This window comes from Mytilus californianus, unplaced genomic scaffold (assembly GCF_021869535.1).
Source record: "Mytilus californianus isolate M0D057914Y unplaced genomic scaffold, xbMytCali1.0.p SCAF_5, whole genome shotgun sequence".
Lineage (NCBI taxonomy): Eukaryota > Metazoa > Mollusca > Bivalvia > Mytilida > Mytilidae > Mytilus > Mytilus californianus.
The window spans coordinates 106,326,894-106,344,843 of NW_026262701.1; the positions used below are offsets into that span (position 1 = coordinate 106,326,894).

General features: G+C 32.9%; 1 protein-coding gene across 2 annotated transcripts in view; it reads right to left on the bottom strand.

Annotated features, from left to right (window-relative positions):
- The window catches only part of LOC127700469 (N-acetylglucosamine-1-phosphodiester alpha-N-acetylglucosaminidase-like), a 35,578-nt gene that overhangs the window by 11,344 nt on the left and 6,284 nt on the right, over positions 1 to 17,950 (bottom strand). For both annotated transcript variants that reach the window (XM_052203962.1, XM_052203963.1), the window contains exons 5-7: positions 5,324 to 5,432; positions 4,331 to 4,459; positions 3,457 to 3,659 (exon numbers count right to left, since the gene is read on the bottom strand). In XM_052203962.1, the coding sequence (XP_052059922.1) occupies positions 3,457 to 3,659; positions 4,331 to 4,459; positions 5,324 to 5,432 (441 nt within the window). The remainder of the gene's footprint in view (positions 1 to 3,456; positions 3,660 to 4,330; positions 4,460 to 5,323; positions 5,433 to 17,950) is intronic.

The window sequence follows — 17,950 nt, forward strand, 5'->3', positions numbered from 1 at the left end:
ATTAAACAGAACTAAAAAAAATCAACCTTTTACTGTTGCAAGAGCTTATCTGACGTTTGTATTTATGTTTATCTGTATGTTTATATCTATAATTATAATATAGTTACATGCTCATCAACAGTTTTTGTTTTGTATTTGTTTGCATATTTGTATTATGGAGTAACCTCCCTTATAACAATATTTCAAAATGATCCAGTGAAAAAATGCCCCAGTAATCTAAAATTTGACAAAAATGAAATAGACAGAAAAATAACATCTTCTGACATATCAAATGCACAATAAATCTATTGTATCATTCAACACCACCAACAGTCTTGTTGAAATTTTTTAGCAATTTTTCTCTATTTCATTCAGACTTTAGCAGCCTTTCATTCTTTATTCTTTATTTTTTTAGCCCATTCTTGCGCTATTCTAAAATATTGGCCCATTACCCTCTATTCCAAACCCTCAATATTAATAGACATGACTGCTTATAGCCCCATGTAAGAAAAACTTGAGACTTAAGTTGGTGTTTTTATAATATCACAGAAGTTCTCATCTGACTTTGATACAGATTTAACTTTTCAAAATTTCATATAAAAATATGAGCTGATCTTGGTCATTTTTTTTAAAGCTCAGTAGAAGTATAATGCACAATTTAAACCATTAAATTTCTTGATATCAATAATTCTCATTCATACAAAATATGTCACTTATGTCAACAGAAAAGACAGACAAACCAATACACAAATGAGGAAAACAAATAAAATGTTGACAAGTTCGATAATTTAAACATGATCTAATTTTGATAAGTTATATAAATGTGTATTTATCTATGTTTTATCATATAAAACAAACATCTATTATCATATTTATCAAAAATTTTGCAAAGTCACTGTCAGTTATATTCAAATTCAGGTTCACAAAACTATTCAATTGTTTTTCATAAAACATGTGACACAACTCCAACCTTATTTCAAAGAAACCTGTGGCAGATAATGTACCGTAATAAAGATGTTAACATTGTCTTTAGGTCCTAATGCAGACATTTATAGGAAATCATTTACCCATGCATGGCAGAAAACATGTGGCAGATTGGAGAAACATAATGTCTCCATTACCAAAATATTGTTTGGATATATGAAATTCACAAGTTCTCTTTACATAAACTGTTGACACAGTGATATGTCTCGCCTTTTTGTAATTTTGATAGTAGTATTATGCAAATATTGAATCCAAATAGTAATATTTAAACATGTAAACTATGCAAAATATTCAAAGTCAATGAACCATGACTTAAGGTGCAGGACCAAATAACCATAGAAATGAGAAATGTCAATGTTTATTAAACTGCATACCAAATATCATTGACTTATCATAAGTGGTTCACTTTACATTAACCTGAACACAAACGTTAACTTGGAAACAAAGTAAAAGTTTCAGTCAATGATCCATGATGAGGGGGTGGGGCCATATAATCTCCATGGAAAAGAGACTTGCAAATGCTAATACAACTGCATACCAAATATCATTGACTTATCATTAGTGATTCCTTTTGAACTGATCTAATCACAAATTTTAACAGGTAAACTATGATAAAATTTAAATTTGATAGACCATGACTGAGGGAGCGGCTCCAAACAATCTCTATGGAAATGAGACCGTCTGACGTGCCAATGATAATGCATTAACATACCAAATATCATTGACCTACTACTAGTGGTTCCTTTCAAACTGACCTCACAAACTAATACATGTAAAGTAAGCAAAAGTTTCAAAGTTAATAGACCATGACTGAGGGGGCGGGGCCAAATAAAATCCATGAAAATAAGATGTGCCAATCAATGCTAATACAACTGGATACCAGATATCATTGACCTACCACTAGTGGTTCCCTATGAACTGACCTAATCACAAACTAATACATGTGAAGTAAGCAAAAGTTTCAAAGTCAATAGACCATGACTGAGGGGGCGGGTCAAATAATCTCCATGGAAATGAGATATGCAAATGCTAATACAACTGCATACCAAACATCACTGACCTGTCACTAGTGGTTCCCCATAAACTGACCTAATCACAAACTAATACATTGTTGATGCCACTGCCACCAGAAACAGCATACCTAAGTCTTGCTTTTTGACTCTGTCAAGGCAAGACAATAAAAAGATATTAACTCTAAGGGTAAACACAAGTAAAAATATATCTGTCCTGATGTGCTCCTATAATATCACAATTTAAGGTACATCCTTGATTTTAAACCTTCAACAAGTAGATGTAACTACAGTAAAGAAAAGATCCAACAAAGACATTCTAATACTGATTACTGAAAAGGTATTGACATGAAAAATAAGAATACAAATCTATGGTTAATGGGTTGCAATATTCATTGTTTTGAATATATTTAACACTTTATGATATAAGGGAATTGGGTAGACCTCCCCACAAAGATAAAATCTATAGTGAAATTAAAAAGGTCTTTTCATGGCAGACTTTTTTGGTAGTTTAGAAAATAAATGTGTTTCGCGGGGATACCTTAACAGTTTTTGATATATTTAAAAAACAACCAATTAAGAGGGGCGGGGCATGACCTCAATAGAAAATCTATGGTTTACTGAAAGATCTATTCATGACAATTAAGAATATATATGGTATTGGGGGTAAGGATATGTACAGTTCTTTTAGCTATTTAACAATCAATGATATGCAGGGGGTGTGTATGCTCCCGGAGGAAATCCTCCAGTGATCCAAAAACATATAATCAAGGCAATTAAGAATATATATGGTTTTAGGGTGGGCATCTTAACCATTTCTTAGGAATCTAAAAATTCATTATTGGGCAAGGTGAATGCAATATAGCGCCCTCCTTTTAGACTGGTGGGTATAACAATATATATGGTTTTGGGGTGGACATACAAAAATCAATTATTTGATTGATTGATTAATTGATTGATTGATGGCCATTTTAAGCACTCTTGGCTATATTGTGGCGATCAATTACTTGTACACAACACATTATCTTGAGGTGCTGCACTCATGTGCCAAATACCAAAAGCCTTTGTCAAATGATAATGTTCTGTTTCAGACACAAATTTTAAAAAAAAAGGCCAAAGGTCAAGGTCACATAAAGGTGATGATGATATGTGACACACTGTCTTATATAATACACCTTCATGCCAAATATCATAAGTTAGTGTCAAACAAAAAAGTTATGGCCAGGACAAGGTTTGATAGAGAAGAATCAGAAGAAAAACAACATTACTAAATCAAAAAGTCTCCTTTCGTCGAGGGAAGTCACAATTAATAATGATTGATTGAAAAAAGATGATTTTCTATGAAATATGCGACAATTTGACAACCATCTTTATGAATAAAAGATTATGCAGTTTTACTATTGATTATATAAACTGGTTATCCTTAGCCACTCAACTTTTTACTGGAGACCATGGTGCCTTAATAAAATAACTAATACTTTACCGTTTGTACATGTGCCATGATGTGAACAATGGTTTTGACAGCTGAGATGATCACATGCTGATCCTGCCCAGTTGGTATTACACAGACACTTTCCGTCTTTACAGGTTCCATGGCCAGAACAATCTAAGGGAGAGCACTCAACTTCATGAACACACAAAATGGTAGATACCTTTCTTGCACAGTTGAATTTCTCATCATCTGTGCTGAAATGAATATAACTTTTTAACATGTGTAAACAAAACAGAAATAATTTTTTAAGCAAAGCAAAGGATTTCATTTATGTAGAGAATTTGGATTTTATGCTTCTAAGGACAAGACCACCAAAAAAAAATCACTTTGCTGGGTTTTTTTCAGGTAAATTATCCAACCCTGAGAATCGAAATTGTCTTAAACAATTATCAACCTGTTATGGAAAATGAATTATCAGTCTTATTTTCATTGATTGAACTATATCTAGTCGCAAGAAAAATATTGTAAAGGGAACCAATAATAATTATAATATTTCACAAGTATTATTTGACTGTTATTTAAAGAAATGGTATACAATGATAAAGATAAAGCCATTTCATCTGTTGATGATACTAACCATGATATACAATTTACAACCTCCAGAACTAATTTCTCCTTGTCTGTTCTGGTTATAACTGAGCAACATATCAATGATATACTCAAAACATTGAAAATAAATAAAGCTTGTGGTAATGATTTAATTAGCCATCAAATGCTGAAAGGCACAGGGGATTCTGTTTATAAACCTCTACAGATTTCATTCTATAAATCACTTCAAGCACAAAATAGTAGGTGCGCACCAGTTGTGCCCTTTAAATGCACCATTTAAAATTACTTCAAAAAATCCAAATGATTATATATTTACCATTTATCAGTTGGGTAGTTCACTAAAGTACCATTTACAACATAAGTAGCAGAACCACCACCATCCAGATTTATTGCATTAACAAATCCATACTCCAGCAATACATCAGCCATTTCATACAAACTCATCCTGGAAAAATAATATATTTGGTTAATTTTTTGGTTGTTTTCAATGAATACACTTGAGGTAGTATAATGAATACTAACCATTAACCAATAAACTCTAAAATAAATACACGAAGAAGTAAACAAAGTGACCACTGTCACAGTCTTTAAAACATGCTGCTTTAATGAAAAAGAGTTAAAAGGTGGCACAAATGAAAATGTTACTTTGAAGGCATCATCTAAAACTTTTCAATAATTTTTTAGCACTTTTTCTTCAGATACATTCTGCAATTTGAGCTCATATACTTTTTGCTTGCCTGGCCAATGCTTGCTCAGCTTGTGATAAATGTACCGGTAATAGTTCCATATGGCACCCCCACCATACTAAAAGAACACAATAATGTATTACAGTTTATTCCGTAGGGGTGCCATATGGAACTCTTTCACCAAGATATCTTCAAAAGTTACTTGTAAAATACAATTGCTACCTTTTCCTTTATTTTGATGATGGGTTGTAAATTATACACTATAATAATGAATTAAAATTGAAGCAAAATAAAACATGTGAACCAATGCCGGGTTTTTAAGATATTTCAGGTTCCTTTGAGGTGGATAAAAAAGGTGACCCTGGTGTCCTTGTTTAACATAGAAATTAAAGAATATTCATGACACAAACTTCATAGGATTGCAGATATTATTTGTTTCACATATTGAAAGAGAAAACTTATGTTTAAAAAATTTGGCAGAAAGTGTTGAGCTATAAATATTCTTAACCAGACAAAAATTATGAGAACAGATCTATTTGTTTACTTTCTTGTTGTTGGTAAAAAAAAATTCCAGAAAACATGGGACGGATATCAAATTAAACCATCAAAAGGAAGTCATTTACCCATTATGATCTGTTTTACCATCCACCTGCATTATTAATACACGTCCATCTTTATCACTTCCAACAACAGTTCTGGCTGACATAACGCCAGCAAATCTTTCTAGTGTACCTGTAGAGAATCAAAACTATGATCAGAATTATTTATATCATTTGTGGGATATATTTTGTTTTTACCTAGCCATCCATGCAAATAAATATATATATTTTTAAGACCATATGAAAAGCAAACCTCAAGCAAAATAAAAAAAAAAATGCATCTGGTACATATGTTCACTTTTAGTTTTACTGAAATTATGATAAAAACTGATTCTAATCAATCATAGCATATGACACTAATGACTCTGCAGTAGATACCAAAGGGATATTCAAACTCATACATTGAAAGTCGATGACAAACAGAATATTCCAATGGGATATTCAAACTCATACATTGTAAGTGGATGACAAACTGAAGATACTAAAGGGATATTCAAACTCATACATAGTAAGTCAATGACAAACAGAAGATACCAAAGGGATATTCAAACTCATACATTGTAAGTCTACGACAAACAGAAGATACTAAAGGGATATTCAAACTCATACATTGTAAGTCGATGACAAACTAAGTGGATGACAAACAGAAGATACCAAAGGGATATTCAAACTCATACATTGTAAGTCGACGACAAACAGAAGATACCAAAGGGATATTCAAACTCATACATTGTAAGTCGATGACAAACAGAAGATACCAAAGGGATATTCAAACTCATACATTGTAAGTGGATGACAAACAGAAGATACCAAAAGAATATTCAAACTCATACATTGTAAGTCAATGACAAACAGAAGATACCAAAGGGATATTCAAACTCATACATTGTAAGTGGATGACAAACAGAAGATACTAAAGGGATATTCAAACTCATACATTGTAATTCGATGACAAACTAAGTGGATGACAAACAGAAGATACCAAAGGGATATTCAAACTCATACATTGTAAGTCTATGACAAACTGAAGATACCAAAGGGATATTCAAACTCATACATTGTAAGTGGATGACAAACAGAAGATACTAAAGGGATATTCAAACTCATACATTGTAAGTCGATGACAAACTAAGTGGATGACAAACAGAAGATACCAAAGGGATATTCAAACTCATACATTGTAAGTCTATGACAAACTGAAGATACCAAAGGGATATTCAAACTCATACATTGTAAGTGGATGACAAACAGAAGATACTAAAGGGATATTCAAACTCATACATTGTAAGTCGATGACAAACTAAGTGGATGACAAACAGAAGATACCAAAGGGACATTCAAACTCATACATTGTAAGTCTATGACAAACAGAAGATACTAAAGGGATATTCAAACTCATACATTGTAAGTCTATGACAAACAGAATATACCAATGGGATATTCAAAATCATACATTGTAAGTGGATGACAAACAGAAGATACTAAAGGGATATTCAAACTCATACATTGTAAGTCGATGACAAAAAGAAGATACCAAAGGGATATTCAAACTCATACATTGTAAGTGGATGACAAACAGAAGATACCAAAGGGATATTCAAACCCATACATTGTAAGTCGATGACAAACAGAAGATACCAAAGGGATATTCAAACTCATACAGTGTAAGTGGATGACAAACAGAAGATACTAAAGGGATATTCAAACTCATACATTGTAAGTCGATGACAAACTAAGTGGATGACAAACAGAAGATACCAAAGGGATATTCAAACTCATACATTGTAGGTGGATGACAAACAGAAGATACTAAAGGGATATTCAAACTCATACATTGTAAGTCGATGACAAACTAAGTGGATGACAAACAGAAGATACCAAAGGGATATTCAAACTCATACATTGTAAGTCTATGACAAACAGAAGATACTAAAGGGATATTCAAACTCATACATTGTAAGTCTACGACAAACAGAAGATACCAATGGGATATTCAAACTCATACATTGTAAGTGGATGACAAACTGAAGATACTAAAGGGATATTCAAACTCATTCATTGTAAGTGGATGACAAACAGAAGATACTAAAGGGATATTCAAACTCATACATTGTGAGTGGATGACAAACAGAAGATACCAAAGGGATATTCAAACTCATACATTGTAAGTCTACGACAAACAGAAGATACCAATGGGATATTCAAACTCATACATTGTAAGTGGATGACAAACTGAAGATACTAAAGGGATATTCAAACTCATACATTGTAAGTCGATGACAAACTAAGTGGATGACAAACAGAAGATACTAAAGGGATATTCAAACTCATACATTGTAAGTCGATGACAAACAGAAGATACCAAAGGGATATTCAAACTCATACATTGTAAGTGGATGACAAACAGAAGATACTAAAGGGATATTCAAACTCATACATTGTAAGTCGATGACAAACAGAAGATACCAAAGGGATATTCAAACTCATACATTGTAAGTCGATGACAAACAGAAGATACCAAAGGGATATTCAAACTCATACATTGTAAGTGGATGACAAACAGAAGATACCAAAGGGATATTCAAACTCATACATAGTAAGTCAATGACAAACAGAAGATACCAAAGGGATATTCAAACTCATACATTGTAAGTGGATGACAAACAGAAGATACTAAAGGGATATTCAAACTCATACATTGTAAGTCAATGACAAACAGAAGATACCAAAGGGATATTCAAACTCATACATTGTAAGTGGATGACAAACAGAAGATACTAAAGGGATATTCAAACTCATACATTGTAAGTCAATGACAAACACAAGATACCAAAGGGATTTTCAAACTCATACATTGTAAGTGGATGACAAACAGAAGATACCAAAGGGATATTCAAACTCATACATAGTAAGTCAATGACAAACAGAAGATACTAAAGGGATATTCAAACTCATACATTGCAAGTCGATGACAAACTAAGTGGATGAAAAACAGAAGATACCAAAGGGATATTCAAACTCATACATTGTAAGTCGATGACAAACAGAAGATACCAAAGGGATATTCAAACTCATACATTGTAAGTCGATGACAAACAGAAGATACTAAAGGGATATTCAAACTCATACATTGTAAGTGGATGACAAACAGAAGATACTAAAGGGATATTCAAACTCATACATTGTAAGTCGATGACAAACAGAAGATACCAAAGGGATATTCAAACTCATACATTGTAAGTCGATGACAAACAGAAGATACCAAAGGGATATTCAAACTCATACATTGTAAGTCGATGACAAACAGAAGATACTAAAGGGATATTCAAACTCATACATTGTAAGTCGATGACAAACAGAAGATACCAAAGGGATATTCAAACTCCTACATTGTAAGTGGATGACAAACAGAAGATACTAAAGGGATATTCAAACTCATACATTGTAAGTCGATGACAAACTAAGTGGATGACAAACAGAAGATACCAAAGGGATATTCAAACTCATACATTGTAAGTGGATGACAAACAGAAGATACTAAAGGGATATTCAAACTCATACATTGCAAGTCGATGACAAACTAAGTGGATGAAAAACAGAAGATACCAAAGGGATATTCAAACTCATACATTGTAAGTCGATGACAAACAGAAGATACCAAAGGGATATTCAAACTCATACATTGTAAGTCGATGACAAACAGAAGATACCAAAGGGATATTCAAACTCATACATTGTAAGTGGATGACAAACAGAAGATACTAAAGGGATATTCAAACTCATACATTGTAAGTGGATGACAAACAGAAGATACCAAAGGGATATTCAAACTCATACATTGTAAGTCGATGACAAACAGAAGATACCAAAGGGATATTCAAACTCATACATTGTAAGTCGATGACAAACAGAAGATACTAAAGGGATATTCAAACTCATACATTGTAAGTCGATGACAAACAGAAGATACCAAAGGGATATTCAAACTCATACATTGTAAGTGGATGACAAACAGAAGATACTAAAGGGATATTCAAACTCATACATTGTAAGTCGATGACAAACTAAGTCGATGACAAACATAAGATACCAAAGGGATATTCAAACTCATACATTGTAAGTGGATGACAAACAGAAGATACTAAAGGGATATTCAAACTCATACATTGCAAGTCGATGACAAACCAAGTGGATGAAAAACAGAAGATACCAAAGGGATATTCAAACTCATACATTGTAAGTGGATGACAAACAGAAGATACAAAAGGGATATTCAAACTCATACATTGTAAGTCAATGACAAACAGAAGATACCAAAGGGCTATTCAAACTCATACATTGTAAGTCAATGACAAACTGACAATGTCATGGAAAAAAATAACACTAAAGCATTTTGATCATCAAAATCAATCTATCCAAAATGTGACTACATGTATCATATTTCTTATTTCTTATGACAAACAGAAGATACCAATGGGATATTCAAACTCATACATTGTAAGTGGATGACAAACAGAAGATACCAAATGGATATTCAAACTCATACATTGTAAGTCTATGACAAACAGAAGATACCAAAGGGATATTCAAACTCATACATTGTAAGTCGATGACAAACAGAAGATACCAAAGGGATATTCAAACTCATACATTGTAAGTCTACGACAAACAGAAGATACCAATGGGATATTCAAACTCATACATTGTAAGTGGATGACAAACTGAAGATACTAAAGGGATATTCAAACTCATTCATTGTAAGTGGATGACAAACAGAAGATACTAAAGGGATATTCAAACTCATACATTGTGAGTGGATGACAAACAGAAGATACCAAAGGGATATTCAAACTCATACATTGTAAGTCTACGACAAACAGAAGATACCAATGGGATATTCAAACTCATACATTGTAAGTGGATGACAAACTGAAGATACTAAAGGGATATTCAAACTCATACATTGTAAGTCGATGACAAACTAAGTGGATGACAAACAGAAGATACTAAAGGGATATTCAAACTCATACATTGTAAGTCGATGACAAACAGAAGATACCAAAGGGATATTCAAACTCATACATTGTAAGTGGATGACAAACAGAAGATACTAAAGGGATATTCAAACTCATACATTGTAAGTCGATGACAAACAGAAGATACCAAAGGGATATTCAAACTCATACATTGTAAGTCGATGACAAACAGAAGATACCAAAGGGATATTCAAACTCATACATTGTAAGTGGATGACAAACAGAAGATACCAAAGGGATATTCAAACTCATACATAGTAAGTCAATGACAAACAGAAGATACCAAAGGGATATTCAAACTCATACATTGTAAGTGGATGACAAACAGAAGATACTAAAGGGATATTCAAACTCATACATTGTAAGTCAATGACAAACAGAAGATACCAAAGGGATATTCAAACTCATACATTGTAAGTGGATGACAAACAGAAGATACTAAAGGGATATTCAAACTCATACATTGTAAGTCAATGACAAACAGAAGATACCAAAGGGATTTTCAAACTCATACATTGTAAGTGGATGACAAACAGAAGATACCAAAGGGATATTCAAACTCATACATAGTAAGTCAATGACAAACAGAAGATACTAAAGGGATATTCAAACTCATACATTGCAAGTCGATGACAAACTAAGTGGATGAAAAACAGAAGATACCAAAGGGATATTCAAACTCATACATTGTAAGTCGATGACAAACAGAAGATACCAAAGGGATATTCAAACTCATACATTGTAAGTCGATGACAAACAGAAGATACCAAAGGGATATTCAAACTCATACATTGTAAGTGGATGACAAACAGAAGATACTAAAGGGATATTCAAACTCATACATTGTAAGTCGATGACAAACAGAAGATACCAAAGGGATATTCAAACTCATACATTGTAAGTCGATGACAAACAGAAGATACCAAAGGGATATTCAAACTCATACATTGTAAGTGGATGACAAACAGAAGATACTAAAGGGATATTCAAACTCATACATTGTAAGTCGATGACAAACTAAGTGGATGACAAACAGAAGATACCAAAGGGATATTCAAACTCATACATTGTAAGTGGATGACAAACAGAAGATACTAAAGGGATATTCAAACTCATACATTGCAAGTCGATGACAAACTAAGTGGATGAAAAACAGAAGATACCAAAGGGATATTCAAACTCATACATTGTAAGTCGATGACAAACAGAAGATACCAAAGGGATATTCAAACTCATACATTGTAAGTCGATGACAAACAGAAGATACCAAAGGGATATTCAAACTCATACATTGTAAGTGGATGACAAACAGAAGATACTAAAGGGATATTCAAACTCATACATTGTAAGTGGATGACAAACAGAAGATACCAAAGGGATATTCAAACTCATACATTGTAAGTCGATGACAAACAGAAGATACCAAAGGGATATTCAAACTCATACATTGTAAGTCGATGACAAACAGAAGATACTAAAGGGATATTCAAACTCATACATTGTAAGTCGATGACAAACAGAAGATACCAAAGGGATATTCAAACTCATACATTGTAAGTGGATGACAAACAGAAGATACTAAAGGGATATTCAAACTCATACATTGTAAGTCGATGACAAACTAAGTCGATGACAAACATAAGATACCAAAGGGATATTCAAACTCATACATTGTAAGTGGATGACAAACAGAAGATACTAAAGGGATATTCAAACTCATACATTGCAAGTCGATGACAAACTAAGTGGATGAAAAACAGAAGATACCAAAGGGATATTCAAACTCATACATTGTAAGTGGATGACAAACAGAAGATACAAAAGGGATATTCAAACTCATACATTGTAAGTCAATGACAAACAGAAGATACCAAAGGGCTATTCAAACTCATACATTGTAAGTCAATGACAAACTGACAATGTCATGGAAAAAAATAACACTAAAGCATTTTGATTATCAAAATCAATCTATCCAAAATGTGACTACATGTATCATATTTCTTATTTCTTATGACAAACAGAAGATACCAATGGGATATTCAAACTCATACATTGTAAGTGGATGACAAACAGAAGATACCAAATGGATATTCAAACTCATACATTGTAAGTCTATGACAAACAGAAGATACCAAAGGGATATTCAAACTCATACATTGTAAGTCGATGACAAACAGAAGATACCAAAGGGATATTCAAACTCATACATTGTAAGTGGATGACAAACAGAAGATACAAAAGGGATATTCAAACTCATACATTGTAAGTTGATGACAAACAGAAGATACCAATGGGATATTCAAACTCATACATTGTAAGTGGATGACAAACAGAAGATACTAAAGGGATATTCAAACTCATACATTGTAAGTCGATGACAAACAGAAGATACCAATGGGATATTCAAACTCATACATTGTAAGTGGATGACAAACAGAAGATACTAAAGGGATATTCAAACTCATACATTGTAAGTGGATGACAAACAGAAGATACTAAAGGGATATTCAAACTCATACATTGTAAGTGGATGACAAACAGAAGATACCAATGGGATATTCAAACTCATACATTGCAAGTCGATGACAAACTAAGTGGATGAAAAACAGAAGATACCAAAGGGATATTCAAACTCATACATTGTAAGTCGATGACAAACAGAAGATACCAAAGGGATATTCAAACTCATACATTGTAAGTCGATGACAAACAGAAGATACCAAAGGGATATTCAAACTCATACATTGTAAGTGGATGACAAACAGAAGATACTAAAGGGATATTCAAACTCATACATTGTAAGTGGATGACAAACAGAAGATACCAAAGGGATATTCAAACTCATACATTGTAAGTCGATGACAAACAGAAGATACCAAAGGGATATTCAAACTCATACATTGTAAGTCGATGACAAACAGAAGATACTAAAGGGATATTCAAACTCATACATTGTAAGTCGATGACAAACAGAAGATACCAAAGGGATATTCAAACTCATACATTGTAAGTGGATGACAAACAGAAGATACTAAAGGGATATTCAAACTCATACATTGTAAGTCGATGACAAACTAAGTCGATGACAAACATAAGATACCAAAGGGATATTCAAACTCATACATTGTAAGTGGATGACAAACAGAAGATACTAAAGGGATATTCAAACTCATACATTGCAAGTCGATGACAAACTAAGTGGATGAAAAACAGAAGATACCAAAGGGATATTCAAACTCATACATTGTAAGTGGATGACAAACAGAAGATACAAAAGGGATATTCAAACTCATACATTGTAAGTCAATGACAAACAGAAGATACCAAAGGGCTATTCAAACTCATACATTGTAAGTCAATGACAAACTGACAATGTCATGGAAAAAAATAACACTAAAGCATTTTGATTATCAAAATCAATCTATCCAAAATGTGACTACATGTATCATATTTCTTATTTCTTATGACAAACAGAAGATACCAATGGGATATTCAAACTCATACATTGTAAGTGGATGACAAACAGAAGATACCAAATGGATATTCAAACTCATACATTGTAAGTCTATGACAAACAGAAGATACCAAAGGGATATTCAAACTCATACATTGTAAGTCGATGACAAACAGAAGATACCAAAGGGATATTCAAACTCATACATTGTAAGTGGATGACAAACAGAAGATACAAAAGGGATATTCAAACTCATACATTGTAAGTTGATGACAAACAGAAGATACCAATGGGATATTCAAACTCATACATTGTAAGTGGATGACAAACAGAAGATACTAAAGGGATATTCAAACTCATACATTGTAAGTCGATGACAAACAGAAGATACCAATGGGATATTCAAACTCATACATTGTAAGTGGATGACAAACAGAAGATACTAAAGGGATATTCAAACTCATACATTGTAAGTGGATGACAAACAGAAGATACTAAAGGGATATTCAAACTCATACATTGTAAGTGGATGACAAACAGAAGATACCAATGGGATATTCAAACTCATACATTGTAAGTGGATGACAAACAGAAGATACCAAAGGGATATTCAAACTCATACATTGTAAGTCTATGACAAACAGAAGATACCAAAGGGATATTCAAACTCATACATTGTAAGTCTATGACAAACAGAAGATACCAATGGGATATTCAAACTCATACATTGTAAGTGGATGACAAACAGAAGATACCAATGGGATATTCAAACTCATACATTGTAAGTGGATGACAAACAGAAGATACCAAAGGGCTATTCAAACTCATACATTGTAAGTGGATGACAAACAGAAGATACCAAAGGGATATTCAAACTCATACATTGTAAGTCGATGACAAACAGAAGATACCAATGGGATATTCAAACTCATACATTGTAAGTGGATGACAAACAGAAGATACTAAAGGGATATTCAAACTCATACATTGTAAGTGGATGACAAACAGAAGATACTAAAGGGATATTCAAACTCATACATTGTAAGTGGATGACAAACAGAAGATACTAAAGGGATATTCAAACTCATACATTGTAAGTCGATGACAAACTAAGTCGATGACAAACATAAGATACCAAAGGGATATTCAAACTCATACATTGTAAGTGGATGACAAACAGAAGATACTAAAGGGATATTCAAACTCATACATTGCAAGTCGATGACAAACTAAGTGGATGAAAAACAGAAGATACCAAAGGGATATTCAAACTCATACATTGTAAGTGGATGACAAACAGAAGATACAAAAGGGATATTCAAACTCATACATTGTAAGTCAATGACAAACAGAAGATACCAAAGGGCTATTCAAACTCATACATTGTAAGTCAATGACAAACTGACAATGTCATGGAAAAAAATAACACTAAAGCATTTTGATTATCAAAATCAATCTATCCAAAATGTGACTACATGTATCATATTTCTTATTTCTTATGACAAACAGAAGATACCAATGGGATATTCAAACTCATACATTGTAAGTGGATGACAAACAGAAGATACCAAATGGATATTCAAACTCATACATTGTAAGTCTATGACAAACAGAAGATACCAAAGGGATATTCAAACTCATACATTGTAAGTCGATGACAAACAGAAGATACCAAAGGGATATTCAAACTCATACATTGTAAGTGGATGACAAACAGAAGATACAAAAGGGATATTCAAACTCATACATTGTAAGTTGATGACAAACAGAAGATACCAATGGGATATTCAAACTCATACATTGTAAGTGGATGACAAACAGAAGATACTAAAGGGATATTCAAACTCATACATTGTAAGTCGATGACAAACAGAAGATACCAATGGGATATTCAAACTCATACATTGTAAGTGGATGACAAACAGAAGATACTAAAGGGATATTCAAACTCATACATTGTAAGTGGATGACAAACAGAAGATACTAAAGGGATATTCAAACTCATACATTGTAAGTGGATGACAAACAGAAGATACCAATGGGATATTCAAACTCATACATTGTAAGTGGATGACAAACAGAAGATACCAAAGGGATATTCAAACTCATACATTGTAAGTCTATGACAAACAGAAGATACCAAAGGGATATTCAAACTCATACATTGTAAGTCTATGACAAACAGAAGATACCAATGGGATATTCAAACTCATACATTGTAAGTGGATGACAAACAGAAGATACCAATGGGATATTCAAACTCATACATTGTAAGTGGATGACAAACAGAAGATACCAAAGGGCTATTCAAACTCATACATTGTAAGTGGATGACAAACAGAAGATACCAAAGGGATATTCAAACTCATACATTGTAAGTCGATGACAAACAGAAGATACCAATGGGATATTCAAACTCATACATTGTAAGTGGATGACAAACAGAAGATACTAAAGGGATATTCAAACTCATACATTGTAAGTGGATGACAAACAGAAGATACTAAAGGGATATTCAAACTCATACATTGTAAGTCGATGACAAACAGAAGATACCAATGGGATATTCAAACTCATACATTGTAAGTGGATGACAAACAGAAGATACCAAAGGGATATTCAAACTCATACATTGTAAGTCTATGACAAACAGAAGATACCAAAGGGATATTCAAACTCATACATTGTAAGTCTATGACAAACAGAAGATACAAAAGGGATATTCAAACTCATACATTGTAAGTTGATGACAAACAGAAGATACCAATGGGATATTCAAACTCATACATTGTAAGTGGATGACAAACAGAAGATACTAAAGGGATATTCAAACTCATACATTGTAAGTCGATGACAAACAGAAGATACCAATGGGATATTCAAACTCATACATTGTAAGTGGATGACAAACAGAAGATACTAAAGGGATATTCAAACTCATACATTGTAAGTGGATGACAAACAGAAGATACTAAAGGGATATTCAAACTCATACATTGTAAGTGGATGACAAACAGAAGATACCAATGGGATATTCAAACTCATACATTGTAAGTGGATGACAAACAGAAGATACCAAAGGGATATTCAAACTCATACATTGTAAGTCTATGACAAACAGAAGATACCAAAGGGATATTCAAACTCATACATTGTAAGTCTATGACAAACAGAAGATACCAATGGGATATTCAAACTCATACATTGTAAGTGGATGACAAACAGAAGATACCAATGGGATATTCAAACTCATACATTGTAAGTGGATGACAAACAGAAGATACCAAAGGGCTATTCAAACTCATACATTGTAAGTGGATGACAAACAGAAGATACCAAAGGGATATTCAAACTCATACATTGTAAGTCGATGACAAACAGAAGATACCAATGGGATATTCAAACTCATACATTGTAAGTGGATGACAAACAGAAGATACTAAAGGGATATTCAAACTCATACATTGTAAGTGGATGACAAACAGAAGATACTAAAGGGATATTCAAACTCATACATTGTAAGTCGATGACAAACAGAAGATACCAATGGGATATTCAAACTCATACATTGTAAGTGGATGACAAACAGAAGATACCAAAGGGATATTCAAACTCATACATTGTAAGTCTATGACAAACAGAAGATACCAAAGGGATATTCAAACTCATACATTGTAAGTCTATGACAAACAGAAGATACCAATGGGATATTCAAACTCATACATTGTAAGTGGATGACAAACAGAAGATACCAATGGGATATTCAAACTCATACATTGTAAGTCGATGACAAACAGAAGATACCAAAGGGCTATTCAAACTCATACATTGTAAGTGGATGACAAACAGAAGATACTAAAGGGATATTCAAACTCATACATTGTAAGTCTATGACAAACAGAAGATACCAAAGGGCTATTCAAACTCATACATTGTAAGTCAATGACAAACTGACAATGTCATGGAAAAAAATAACACTAAAGCATTTTGATCATCAAAATCAATCTATCCAAAATGTGACTACATGTATCATATTTATTAATACAAATCAAAACAGCTGATGATCAATCTTGGTTTCATAAGCATAAATAAAAGAAGAATGTGTCTGAGGATACGAATGCCCCTGCTCAAGCTTTGCAATTATAAAAAGTTAAAAAGGGG